At 50.2% G+C, this 14203-nt stretch overlaps 1 protein-coding gene across 1 annotated transcript; it reads right to left on the bottom strand.

Moving 5' to 3' along the window:
* Positions 1-339: 339 nt before the first annotated feature.
* Positions 340-7883, bottom strand: LOC114513061 (keratin, type II cuticular Hb1-like). Its single transcript, XM_028532163.2, has 9 exons — positions 7269-7883; positions 4880-5088; positions 4174-4234; positions 3243-3338; positions 2574-2738; positions 2302-2427; positions 1816-2036; positions 1609-1640; positions 340-1119 (listed from the first exon to the last, which is right to left on the bottom strand). Exons 1-9 carry the CDS (start codon positions 7650-7652, stop codon positions 944-946), a joined length of 1470 nt encoding a protein of 489 aa, XP_028387964.1. The 5' UTR covers positions 7653-7883; the 3' UTR covers positions 340-943.
* Between the last annotated feature and the right edge of the window lie 6320 nt (positions 7884-14203).

The raw sequence follows: 14203 nt of genomic DNA, 5'->3' as shown, positions 1-14203 counted from the left end.
CTGTGGCCTCCAGTAGGGGGTGAAAACAGGGCCGGAATCACAGGAGTAAGCACTCGTGCGCACAGGGAGCATCTCTGGGGCCTTATATATGACCCCTGAGCTTCACTGGAAACATGGAGACCAAGTGCCGGGAAAGGGAGAGGAAGCCCAGGCAGCTGAAGAAAGTTGTCCCCTGGGGGACACAACCTGTTATTGAGTGTGGGTTTATTTATTTATTCATTTATTCCTCACCGGAGGACATCCCCCCCACCCCATTGCTTTTAGAGAGAGAGGAAGGGAAAGAGGAAGGGCTGGTGGGGGGCGGTGATGTGAGAGAGAGAGAGAGAGAAACAGAAACATTGATGTGAGGGAGGAACATGGATTGGTTACCTCCTGCATGTACCTGGACTGGGGATCCTATGCACCTGGATGGGGGGCGAACCTGCATCCAGGTATATATCCTGACCTGGAATCAAACCCGCAACTCTTTGGTTACAGGACAACTGAACCACACTGGTCAGGGCTGTGCGTGGGTTTTTAGAGGGCAGAAGAGGCACAGCCCTAAAAGCACTCACACACCAGTAGGGCCCTGGGGCCAGCCCTTAGAAGCCACAGGAGCCCAAGTCCAAGTCCAGAGCAGCCCAGTCAGGACTGGACTATAGCCCAAGGTTTCAAGAAAGTCAGTTGTTCAGACTCTTGGGGGTGGGGAAGAGCTGCCAAGATGTGCCAGCACAGAGAGCCCCACCTCCTTGGAAGAAATGAAGAGACAGGAAGAGGGAGTGGCGGATGAGCAGCCAGAAATTAAGGCAGCAGTGTGGGTAGGTCAGGTGGACTGGTTCCCAAGGCTCGTCTGTCTGAAGCCCAGACACCTTCGCAGCCTCGGGCTGGCTGGCCAGCTGGCTGCTGGAGTTGCGGCCCTTTCCCTTGCAGAGCTCTGAACTGTGTCTGCACAGGGTCGGAGGCACTACGCGAACCGCACCATGCGGCTGCTGGGGCAACTCTGTCCGCAGGGCGAGCACAGGCCAGTGCTCACCGCCAGGTTCCCGCTGCAGGGGGCACTGCAGGCGCTGCCGGTCACAGGCCGGGAGCCTGACACGCAGAGGTCCCCGCAAACGACCCCGCCCCGGGAGCTGCTGACACCTGTGGGGAGGGGTAGGGAGGGCAGGGCTTAGTCCCCATGCGGGCAGAAGTGGGGGCAGCGGCTCCTGCCTGCTGACCAGAGCCCACTTCTCTTGTTCAGAGCTCCTCCCCTTAATTTTTATTCCTGGCTCCCCCTCCTACCTGAGCAGTCCTTCCCACAGTCTAACCTCAAAGATCATCCTTGATAAACTGTTAGCCCAGGCCTTCCCTATAGGCAGAAATAGCTATTAAAGTTATAATCATTCACTGCCACATTCCACTCCTTCGTTCCAGCATCTTCAAACTGTGGTTGTATATTTGTAAATAAAGTTTTACTGGAACCCAGCCAGATCTATTTGTTACGTATTGCTTATGGCTGTGGCTACTTTAACCTTACAATGACAGAATTTACTTGACAGACTGCATGATCCACAGTCTAAAATATTTACCATCTAGCTCTTTGAGAAAAAGTTTGCCCTTACTTTGGAACCCATAGTAGAGATTACTTACAGACATTTACAGCACCGATGCCTTCACATAATCTTGTGGGGACAGAAAAGAGATAAAAATTAATTGGGGTAGTGCAAAGCTTGCAAATTCTCTCCTCCAAGTTATCCTGATGTGAGTTAGATGAAAATAACATGCACACACATTCCTGGCTCTAAGCACAGTTTGGAAAGATTGAGGAGACACCGTTCCCATAGGTGTGGTCCCCACCTCTGCTCCTCGCCCTCCAGCAGGCGCCTGTAGGTGGCGATCTCGATGTCCAGGCCCAGCTTGGAGTTCATCACCTCCTGGTACTCCTTCAGCAGGCAGGCCATGTCCTGCTTGGCCTTCTGCAGGGCAGCCTCCAGCTCAGCCAGCTTGCAGCGGGCATCGCTGACGGCCGTCTCGCCCTGCTGCTCCGCCTGGGTCACTGCAGTCTCCAGCTTGGTGTTCTGGGACCCAGAAGAGAACAAGGAGGGTTATGGTCCCCAGGTCTCTCAACCTATTTCCTGGGTGTGCCCAGTCTCTTGAACCCTATTGGGATTATATCAGGAACAGGCCTCTCACCTTCATCGCCTAGGTCTCCCTGAGTGACCACAACTCTCAACCCTAGTCACGTAAATGGTCCAGAGAATGAATGGTGAGGTCCACATTGCCTGTGGGACCCTGGCTAGGCCCCCAGCCTCTCTGGTGATCTAGGGCACAGAGGACCTGTACCTGGCACTTGGCGTTCTCGACCTCAGCTGTCAGCCTCTGGATCATGCGGTTCAGCTCATTGATCTCCTCCTTGGTGCGGCGCAAGGTCTCCCCGTGACGGATCACTGTGGCCTTCATCTCCTCACACTGGGGGGAAGAAGAGATGCTCATGGGACATGGACATGTCATTCCACTGAGCCCTGCAGTTTGTTCATCTGCCACCCCATCCTGACAACTGTATGCCCTTCTCTGGCCCTTTTAGCATCCCTCCTGCTGGGATGCTGGGCACTCACCTTGCTGCGGTACCAGGACTCGGCCTCGGCCCGGCTGCGGCTGGCAATGTCGTCATACTGAGCCTTGATCTCGGCAATGACACAGTCCATGTTTAGGTCCCTGCTGTTGTCCATCTTGACGACGACCGAGGTGTCTGAGATGTGGGCGTGCAGGACACGGATCTCCTGTGGGGGCAAGGGAGTGTAAGAGATTCTTTGACCAGAACCCTGCTCTCAGCAGCCCACTCCCTCCCTGATCCCTTCCTCTGCTTCTTCCCCAGACTCACTGTCTGAAGCCCCAGCCTCCAAGGTGAGGTCTGCCACTCCACCCGGGGGTCTCTCCGTGTACCTCAGACCCAGAGTCCCAGGCTGAGAGGAGCCCATGTCTGAGGCCTGTGCCTGGCTTCTGCCAGGGCCCCCCTGTCTGGATCCTTGGGGTGCACCACCAGAATTTACCAGTTTGTGGTCATTGTCACCACACAAACCAGGGACACTAGCTTGTCTGGGCCATGGCAGATAAGACATCAAGCTAGACTTCTTCATCTTGTGACATTTAACCTGCCTCAGGTATCTCAACTCTGCTCTGCACTCCCCCAACCCAGGGGATTCAAAAGCCAAGTGGCAGCAAGTGCTTCCCACTGTCTAATTCATATCCTCCTTGCTGCTCCACTGCTCTGTGGCCCCTCTCACCTCCTCGTACAGTCGCCGCAGGAAGTCAATCTCCTGGGTCAGGGCCTCCGCATTGGCCTGCAGGTCCGACTTGCGCAGGTAGGCGCAGTCCACGTCCTAGAGGACAGAGAGTGGCACAGGAGTCTCGCTGCGGGGACAGCACAGAGCTCCTCCCACCAGGGAGGCAAACTCCCTGGAGACCCTCCTCCGCTGGTCGCCCCAGTGCCTGGTATCGTGGCGTTGGTAAAGTCCTTGCTGCAGTGAGAGGGGTCAGGAGCAGGTCTGGGTCAGGGAGGGAGACGCCGAGGCATCCAGGCACATCCTCTGGTACTCGTTGGGGTGATGCCTCTAGAATCCACATCTTGTACCATCACTGAAGCTCAAGGTCCAGTGTAAGGTGTGTGAATTCTAATGATGCCCCACCCCTCTCTGCTCTGGAATCTTGCAGAAAGAAATCTAGATCGGTGTTCAGAGAAGAGGTCTCAGGGATCAGTTCTGCTCTGTTCAAGCCACAGTGCCACAGGGCAAGAGCCCTGGCCTCTGAGCCTATTTCCTCACCTGGAGGCGGTTGGAGTCCACGTGACCTGGTGAGAGTCCACGTGACAGCACGTGGACCAAGTTGGGTCTAAAAGGCGAGGCACAACGGCCCTGTTTATGCATAAGTATTTTTTGAGTGCCTACTCTCTGCCAGGCACAGGCAGCAGGAGGTGGGAAGCCATCAGCCAGATGGGAGTTGCCTCGGATAGACGAGAAGCCAGCCTGCTTGAAGCAGGCAGTGTGCTCTGGTGTCCGGGGCCACCGGGACCACTGGGGCATTTGGGACAAAGAACAGAGGCAAGGTTGGGGTATGGGATTCTGGGGGAGGCGCTCAGCCTCTCTGAATTGCAGAGAGCTCCCTCCTGCCTCTGCCCGGGGTTCTGAGTTGCAGTATAAGTATTCTGGGGTCACTCACCTTCTTTAGGGCTACAAACTCATTCTCAGCAGTGGCCCTTAGTGCCACCTCCTCTTCATACCTGGGGACAAAGAGCACAGGTTCTGTGGCTAACAGTTCAATAGACTGGGATTTGGAGAGCATAAAAGAGAATTAAGGCCCAGACAAACACACTCTAGGAAGTGGATCATTTGGAGGTGGTTATAGAATCAAAGAGTATTGGATTAGGATGAACCTTGTTCATCTCTTTCTTCTTGGCACTCAAAACAACCCACATCACCCAATGCTCTTCCTGATTCAGAAATTCTTACACATGATGTGGGCTGGGGGGGCACCTTGCATGTTTCCCAGGCTTTCTCTCTGCTTCTGGACTGCAACTCCAAGGCGGGGCAGGAACGATGCCCTAGTTCTGGTATCCCCCCGACCCCTCCTCATTACTTTCTTACCCTTCCCCTGCCGCAGGGCCTAACACAACACCTGAAGCGTAGAGTAGATGTTCAACAAATGTTTGATGGATTAATGAAATAAACACATAATAACGAGGTAACTGGGGCAGCTTAGACTCTCGAATGTTTAAATGCCCATTCCAGAAAAAAATTTTCCCCACAAACTTCCTGCCACTGTTTTCTTCCTCTTAGAAAGTTCCTCTTGTGGTCCAATCCAAATCTACCCTGCTCTGAATTAACCCCATTTCTCTTCTCCAAAACCTCCTTCCCGATGCACTCACTTCTTCTTGTAGCCCTCCATCACCTCCTGCACATGGTTGAGCTCTGAGGCCAGCCTCCCGCTGTCGGCCTCCACACACTCGGCCTCCCTTCTCAGCGTCTCGACGTAGCCCTCAAACAGCGGCTCCAGGTTGCTCTCACAGCACTTGCGGTTCTGGTAGAACTGCCACTTGGTCTCCAGCAGCTTGTTCTGCTGCTCCAGGAAGCGCACCTGGTGTGGAGGTGGGAGAACAGTTGGTGGGAGGAGTCAACATCCCCAGCCCTCCTCAGAGAGCAGGCAGAGTCTAGATAGAACAGGAAGCAAGTTGTGCAGAGGCCAGGGGTGGACAGTACAGGGACCCTGCTGGGCTCCCCTGGCCTGAGGACACACCGTCAGAGCCCTTTTCTCACGGCTGCTTGTTCAGGCCTGGTGAGGGTCTGCTCTGGTGGGCCTGGATGGGATGAGTGAGAAACTGAGGGGCATACATGCTGTGCTGGGGTACAGTTGGGCTGAGGTGGCAGGTGGGGGTGGAAGGTAGTCCTAGTTAGGAAAGACTTCCTGATGGAAGGGAATTTAGAGCAGGGGTGGGAGGATAAACTAGGATGAAAGCTTTTTACTCTGAACTTTCCCAGGGCAGGGCCTATGGCTCCTTCATCTCTGTCCTCAGTGGCCGGGCTGGGGCAGGGTGAGCAGTAGTTTGAATGGATGGTCAAGGTGGGAAGGGCTTTCTAGCTGCGGAGGTCAGAAGGGAAGGCTGTCACCAAGCAGAGTGGCTGAGGCCTGGGGGGGAACAGGGGAGGGTGGCTTCTGGTCTTAATTGGCCAAAACTTCATGTTGGACACTCAGACGGCTCTGGAAGCTGGGCAGATAATGTGAATGGGGAAGATTTGAGGGCGAGAACTATGGGGAAATGAAGCATGCAGGCCATTACTGGAAGTCATTCAGCCCGGAGAGTTGTGATGGCAACCCTGCGTACACTGTGCTGGCCAGAAAGGACATCTGCAAACACGACCAGGCCCCTGGCCTCCAGTTTCCTGTCTCTCACATATTTTGCTGGAGTTGAGACGTTACCTTGCCTTTTGTCCTGGCATCCTTTCGTCCAACTCGATAGAGTGCAGCTGGGAATTCCCTGGTTGGAACAAACCTCCAGAGATAGGGAACCAGGACTGCTGCTATTATAAGGGATCATTTTAGGTGGTCTTAGCTGATGGGGCTCCAGCATGGTGGGGAGTCTCATGGCTGCTTGGTCTCTCATCTTCCCTTTCAAAGTCATGGTCAGCTCCCACACTGCACCACACACAGCTCTGGTGTGGAGAACACTGGGGCCAAGAGGGGACACCGCTACCCAGCATCACACAGCAAATCAGCGGAGAATCTGGGCATGGAGCCCAGGCCTCCTGCTCCTAGGCCAGGAGCTTTTCCAAACTCCATTCCTGGCTACCTCTCCCAGGTGTGAGTGCCAGCACTCTCCGGGTGCAGTGTCTGCTGAGGTGGAGCAGCTCCCGATGGAGGGGAGGGGGGCACTTGACCCTAAGTTTTGGTACTTTCAGCTCCTGGGGCCTGGGGAGCTGGAGAGAGCCCAGGCTTGGAGTCCTGCTCTGCCACCCACTCTCGGTGGGCCCTTGGGCAGGCCCCTTGCCCCGTCCCCTTTCTGTTCTGTTTACACCCTAGGGCTGGACTGGGGGTGGCAGCCATTCTCAAATATGAACCCTTCACAGGCTGACTTCAAAATTTTGCCATCCCCTTGTATTATTTTATTCATGACTTATCTATAAGTGGATTTGCTGAACATTCACACTTAAATGGGGTTGGAGGAGTAACTTTATATTTCCATCGGAGCTGTAAAACCATTTTCACTATGCACTTGTAAAAGGAAACCATAAAACCAATTGTTCTTGAAACTCTTGCCCCAGACAGCTCTGAACCCGAGGCTTGCTCTCTTTATTAAGAGTGGGAGAGCAGAACGTGTTAGAGGGATGTTAAAGACATATTAGCACCCGATGGGATTTTCTCCATTACCCTAAAGGATTGAAACATTCGTGAGAAGAGAATGTATCACTTAAAACTACCACACAAAATACCAGCACTTCTTGTTCCTATTTCTAGAGCGGCTGCCTGCCTGGGAATTCCCAGGTCCTCCCGGGACTTCCAGGCCCTGGAAGGGTGGGCTCAAGAACACCCACCTTGTCTGTGGCGACCCTGCCTGCCACAGAGGTTGTGTATAACAGTGCTATCAAGTCAAGAGCCTGGCCCAATACACATGTCTCAGTGTCTGCCTGTACTCTGGATTTGTGTCATCTCCTCCACCTACTGGGAACCCACCCGGACCATGTCCCTCCTGCGCCTGACTCCTCTTCAGTGCCCCGCCCAGCAACTGAAGATTTAGGAAAGGGCTGATCAAGGACACCCACCTTGTCAATGAAGGCAGCGAACCTGCTGTTGAGACACTTGATCTGCTCCTTCTCCTCATGCTTCACGCACTGCGCATTGGGGTCAATCTCCAGGTTGAGGGGCGTGAGGAGACTCTCGTTGACTGACACGGTGGTGATGCAGGGCGGGCTGGGCCCGCACACGCCGCCAGAGCGGTATCCGAAGCTGCGGCCACAGGAGCCAGAGCGGAAGCCCCCGCAGAGGCTCTGGCTGCCAAAGCCCCCGCTGAGGCCGCGGTAGCAGGAGACGCCGCGGTAGGGGGCGGCTGTGATGCAGCAGCGGCCGGGCCGGGGCCCGCAGGCAGAGGCGCAGCTGAAGGCGCCGACCCCACTCGGGGCTCCGAGGCGGGAGGACAGGAAGGACATGGCGCGGCGGGGTGGCAGTGGCGGGCGCTGGGCCTCGAAGTCCGCGTGGTGCCTTATATCACTGCCTGCCGGCCTGGGAGGGAGCGAGCAGCCAACGTGTTTACTAGCTTGGAAGTCGGCCCTTGCTCCCCTTCCCGCCCGGAATCAAAGCGAGCCGGCCATCTGCCCGGCCGCCTCCATAAAACCGCGTTTGCTACCCGCCCCCCGCCCCTCCCCGCGCTTTATGGGGCCGGGAAGTGTCTGGTCAGCTCTGCGGCCCTGCCGGGTGCGCCCAGGACCGGCCCCCTACACCCCTCCGCCGGGCTAGGCCCGCGCGTAGTGCTGGGTCTGTGGCTCCACGCCCGAGCTGGGCAACTGGGCAGCTGGCCATACCCGGCCCCTCCTTGGCACCCAGGCCCGCCAAACCACCCTTTAGGTTGCAAAGCCTTCCTCTTAGTTATTTGTGCTTCTCCACATGGTGCGGGGACGTGCGTGTTTGTGTGTGTTGGAGGGCAGGGGTCTCTGAAGTCAGTCCTGCATTTTGTTGTCATGATCGTGCAAGGTGACTATTTCCTCAAGTGCAGAATAGGGATAACAGTACTCACCTGAGCGCTGTTAGGGAGACCTAATGAGGTAATGGACGGGACAGCATTTAGGGCCCTACCTAACACTTAATAAGAGCTCCACAATTGTTTGCTTATTTGTTTGTTCTGTTCATTCTACCATTATAATTTGACATTCATCCTGCCTCTCTTTGAGAAAAACTCTCTATTCTCTTTATCAGAACTCAGCTTATAGCTCCTCTCCGTGTAACATTGCACCCTGTCCTGTACCCCTCTCCACTCTGCTAGGTGGAGGGGAGGGAGTTGCATTTATGGAGTGCCTACAGTGTGTGAGGGCTTTAAAATGCATTATTTCATCTAACCTCCAGACATCCTTCTGAGGTTTACTTGGTTATGAAGGTGAACTCAGAGTGGTCCAGTGACCTGTTTAAGGTCACACATAGAAGGCTCCATAGGGAGGCAGAGTCAGAATCTGACAGGTGGCTCCCAGCCCTCCCCCACACCGGCCCCTCTCAGGGTCTAAGTCTTTGGGGGCTGAGGAGGGTTGGGTTCCTCTAGGGGGCAGGAGCCCAGACTGCTGCACTTTGGGCCCTTAGAGAAATCAGTGGGATCTAAAGCCTTCCCTTCAACTGGTGCTTGGTCATGGCCACCAAGTCTTGAAGGCTGAGCCTGTCATAATGAAAGTTAATTATGTGTCTAGTTGTAGACAGAGGTAACCAAAGTGTGAACTCAGCAGTCAGTATTAAAAAGAAGCATGTAAACCATCCTTAGCTTCCTTTGTTTTAAAATATGAGTTATTATTGTGCAAAGGGTGATTAAATCCTGGAATCCCAGAGGTGGTGATGGCCAGCCGTGCCTGGCTTTGGGCTGCCTGGCATACCATTTCCAGGGAGTGCCCCACTGCCCCCTTTGCTGTCTTTCCAACACTCCTGAGAGCCCAGATCCCTTTGATCCAGACTTGGTTTTGTGGGAGTTTCAGCCCAACCTTAGTTCTGTCCTCTGTAGATGATGGAGCCCAGCTCCAGAGTGTCTTATGCTTCTACTTCCAGCTGCAACTGGAGTTGCCAGCTGTGTGACCTGTGGCTTTAGGATTATGTATTCCTACTCCAAGTTACTCCAGGGAATGCTAGTAGTGATGGAGACGTCCCTCTTTGGTGCCCCCCTCATGAGAGGAAATGAACCTACCCTGAAGCATGGAGGACTTCAATTAGTCTTATGGAGGCACTTACATGATGCTTGCTTGGACCTCTTTCTGGGTTTTGGTGGGTAGATGGATCAGACTTTCTGTGCTATCACCATCGATGAGGAGGTTACTAATCAGCTTTTGTCCACATAGATAATTAAATGCATTAAAATCCAGAGAGACCAGAGGGCTGCAGGTTGATTTGTGATAATCCTCCAGAGGGGAGGAAATTGAAAGGTTTGACAGCTAGAATACAGTGTCCCCCAAAGTGTTAGTACTAGTCTCTGACCTAGCCTCAGGGAAACATACTCCCTGGTGTCCTCTTTATTATTCTTGGAACCCAAGCGAGAGAGATTGGCTGAAGTATGAGAGATCAGACACAATCAAGAAGAGATTTCCCCACAGAGAGGGTTGGTAGTTACACTTCCTTGAGGGAGGGGAGGGCTGCTCCATTCTTGGCCAGCTCTTCTAGAAATAATTCCCTTACCCCTTTTAACTCCAGTCCACCAGTCTATTGATGAAAAGCAAATGCTCTGTCTTGGGTGTCAGGTTTCCTCTTAACCCCCACTCCCTCCTACGGGGCCCCAGGAGTCAATTCAAGGCAGGGAGCAAACACCTGCTGAGCACTCAGTAGGAGCCTGGCTGAGAGCATGAAGGAGGAGATTGCATTCCCTAGGCAGGGCAGGCAGGCACAGAGGGCCTTAATACAAAGCTGCAGAGTGTCTGGCTCTAATGGAGGAACATCATGCCAGGGGGCTTGGGTCCAGAGGTCAGGGCAGGGTCCTTGAGAATAAGACAGTTTGATTGGGCCTGAAGAATGGTGAAGAATTGGATATACTGAGATGAGAGAGGGAGGGGGAATGATATAAGCAAAGACACAAAGCAACAGAGGCTACAGATGTGAAAGGGACAGCTGACAGTCCACTTTAGCTGAATAATAGGGGATGAATGAGGGCAGGGGGAAAGGAGGCAGGCTGGGGCTAGATGGTTGATATGGTGGATGAACAGGGCAGGCTTGGAATGTCAGGCTGAGCACTGGAGGTGCTTGACCTGGAGAGACCCACGACCAGAGGTGTGTGAGCCAATGAGACATGGAGATAGTATATGGAGTGGATGTGTGTGAAAGTGTGTATGTGTACATCTAGTTTTGGTAATCCAAGGCATAATTATGAGACATCTTGAACATCACAGTGACCGTTTTGGAAATCATTCTTCCTTCTTAATGGTGTAGTGGTCAAGGGTGTTTCTGGAATCAGACACAATTAGGTTCAAGCCTGGACTCTACCGCTTACAATCTGGGTGTAAAAATCCCACAACCTCTGTGAACCTCAAATTCCTTTGTATCTAGAATAAAGCACAAAACTTGCTCAGGGGGTGGTGAGGATAAAGTGAGGTGTGTATGTAAAGCATTAGTAGAATTCCTGGTGAAAAGTAAGTTGTCAACAAATTCTAGCTGCTGCTATTATTGTTGTTACTATTATTTCCCTTCTATTGCCCATTGGTCACCCCAGGTACCTGCCCTGGTAACCATCCCCAGCCTCCCCTCAACTTCCCATGTGAAGCTAATCTTCCAGGTCTGGGGGTGGCTTGGGACCAGCTCCCCACTCCCACCAAAGGTTCTGAATTATCATTATTGTCCCTGTGCCAGTATGAGCAGCTCCCAGGGTGGTGTTGTTTGTGGGGACCTCTCTGCCACCTGTACCTGTGACACCAGATACGGTGGGATGGGAGCCTGTAGCAGCAGCTGTAAGAAGTGTTAAGTTGGCAGGGCTTGAGGAAACACCTGAGTCCCCAGCCTTTCCCCCTCCCTGAGAACCCCAGCTGGCCCTTGTGCACAACCCAACTGTGTGCAGCCTGGTGGCAGCTACAATTGGTGGATCCCACCCTGAGCCATCTTCCCTGCTGTCCACTTCTCATTTCCTGTTGTGTAAGAAACTCACTCCTTGTTTCCTGCCTTCCCCAGGCCAAGAATGGCTACTGGAAGGAGTGACATGTGGATGTATTCTTTTTTATTTATTTTCTTTAATTTATTTTATATTTTTGGATTTAATCTTTATTGTATTTTTTCCATTACCATTTAGTACCCTTATACCCTCCTCCCTGCAGCAATCACCACACTATTGTCCATGTCCATGAGTCCTTTTAACTTTTTGTTCAATCCCTCCGCCCCCTTACCACCCCCCACTAGCTGTCATCCTGCTCTCCATCTGTGAGTCTGTCCTCACTTTGTTAGTTCAGTTTGTTCATTAGATTCCACCCATGTGTAAAATCATATGGCATTTGTCTTTCTCTGACTGGCTTATTTCACTTAGCATAATGTTGTACAGGTTCATTGATACTGTTGAAAATTTTCTTTTTTTTTATATCTGAGTAGTATTCCATTGTGTAAATAGTTGTTTTATCCACTCATCTACTTGTGGACACTTGGGCTGCTTCCATACCTTGGCAATTGTAAATAATGCTGCATGAACATAGGGGTGCTTATGTTCTTTTGAATTAGTGTTTTGGGCTCCTTCAGATATATTCCCAGAACTGGGATCACTGGGTCAAAAGGCAGATCCATTTTTAATTTTTTGAGGTATCTTCATACCACTTTCCACAGTGGCTGCACCAACCTGCATTCCCACCAACAGTGCAAAAGTATTCCCCTTTCTCCACATCTTTGCTAGCACTTGTTTGTTGATTTATTGATGATAGCCATTCTGACAGGTGTAAGATGACATCTCTTTGTCATTTTAATTTGCATTTCTCTGATAATTAGTGATGTTGAGCATCTTATCATGTGTATTGGCTATTTGTATGTCCTCTTTGGAAAAGTGTCTTTTCAGGTCCTTTGCCCATTTTTTAAATTGGGTTGTTTGTTTTTTTGGTGTTGAGTTTTGTAAGTTCTTTATAAATTTGGGATATTAACCCCTTATCAAATGTATTGGCAAATGTGTTCTCCCATTCTGTTGGTTGTCTTTTTTTTCTTTTTCCTTTTTTTTTCAATAGGCCTGTAACACAATGCATTTTCCTCTTAGGATTGCTTTCCCAGTGTCCCACAGATTTTGGATTGTTGTGTCCTCATTTTCATTTGTTACAAGGTATCTTTATTTCTTCCTTGATCTTGTTGACCCATTCAATGTTTAATAACATGCTACTTAGCTTCCATATATGCGTTGTTTTCAGTGTTCTTGTGATTGATTTCTAGTTTCATAGCATTGTGGTCAGAGAAGATGCTTAATATGATTCCCATCTTCTTAAATTTGTTGACACTTATTTTGTGTCCTAACATAGTCTATCCTAGAAAATGTTCCATGCACACTTGAAAAGTATGTATATTCTTGTGCTTTGGGATGAAATGCTCGGAAGATATCAATTAAATCCATTTGATCTACTGTATCATTCAGGGCTGCTGTCTCCTTGTCGATTTTCTGTCTGGAGGTCTATCCATTGAAGTCAATGGGTATTAAAGTCACTGACTATGACTGTATTTCTGTCGATCTCTTCCTTTATGTCCATCAATATTTTCTTCACATATTTAGGTGCTCCTATGTTGGGTGCATAAATGTTTACTAGAGTTATATCCTCTTTTTAGATTGTTCCCTTTATCATTATATAGTGTTTTTCTTTGTCTCTTGTTATAGTCTTTGTTTTAAAGTCTATTTTGTTGGATATAAGTACTGCTACTCCAGCTTTTTTCCTTTCCATTCGTATGAACTATCTGTTTCCATCCCTTTACTTTTAGCCTGTGTGTATCTTTCTATCTGAGATGGATCTCTTGGAGGTAGCATATATATGGGTCTCGTTTTCTTATCCATTCAGCTACCTTATGTCTTTTGGTTGGCGCATTTGAGCCATTTACATATTTAAATTTTATTTATTTATTTTTAGGGAGGGGAGCAAGGAAGGAAAAAGAGAGGGAGAGAATCACTGATGTGCGAGAGATACATTGATTGGTTACCTCTTGTACTCCCCCAACTGCAGACCCAGCCCATAATCCAAGCATGTGTCCTGACTGGGAATTGAACCAGTGACCTTTTGGTTTGTATGTCAGCGCTCAATCCACTGTGCCAAACCAGCCAGGGCATCATTTACATTTAAGGTGATTATTGATAGATACGTATTTAGTGCCATTTATTGTTAGACTATTTTCTTCTGTTCTTTTCTTTCTCTTTTCCTTCTGTGTCTTAAAGCAAGCCCTTTAACATTTGTTGCAGTACTTGTTTGGTGTTAACAAACTCCTTTAGCTTTATCTTGTCTGTGAAGCTCCTTCTTTCTCCTTCAATTTTAAATGATAGCCTTGCTGGGTAAAGTAGTCTTGGTTGTGGATCCTTGCTTTTTTCAACACCTTGAATATTTCATGTCCTTCCCTTTTGACCTGAGAAGTTTCTGTTGAGAAATCAGATAACAATCTAATTGGTGCTCCCTTGTAGGTAACTACCTGTCTTTCTTTTGTGGCTTTTAGGATTCTTTCCTTGTCTTTAAGCCTAGTCATTTTAATTATGTGTCTTGTTGTCAACCTCTCTATGTCCAACTTGTTTAGGACTCTCTGAGCTCCCTGGACTTGTATGTCTTTTTCCTTCACTAGATTAGGGAAGTTTTCAGTCACTGTTTCTTCAAATAGGTTCTCAATTCCTTGCCTGTTGTCTTCTCTGGTATTCCCATGATGCAGATGCTGTTACACTTCATATTGTCCAAAATGTTTCTTAAGCTCTCCTCATTTAAAAATTTTTTTTCCTGCTCTGCTTGGGTGTTTTTTCTACCTTGTCTTCCAAATCACTGATTTGATCCTTTGCTTCATCTATAATCTACTGTTTATTCCTTCCAGTGTATTATCTATTTCA

Source organism: Phyllostomus discolor, chromosome 2 (genome assembly GCF_004126475.2).
Source record: "Phyllostomus discolor isolate MPI-MPIP mPhyDis1 chromosome 2, mPhyDis1.pri.v3, whole genome shotgun sequence".
In the NCBI taxonomy this organism is placed as follows: Eukaryota; Metazoa; Chordata; class Mammalia; order Chiroptera; family Phyllostomidae; genus Phyllostomus; species Phyllostomus discolor.
This window is presented reverse-complemented; position numbering and strand designations above follow the sequence as displayed.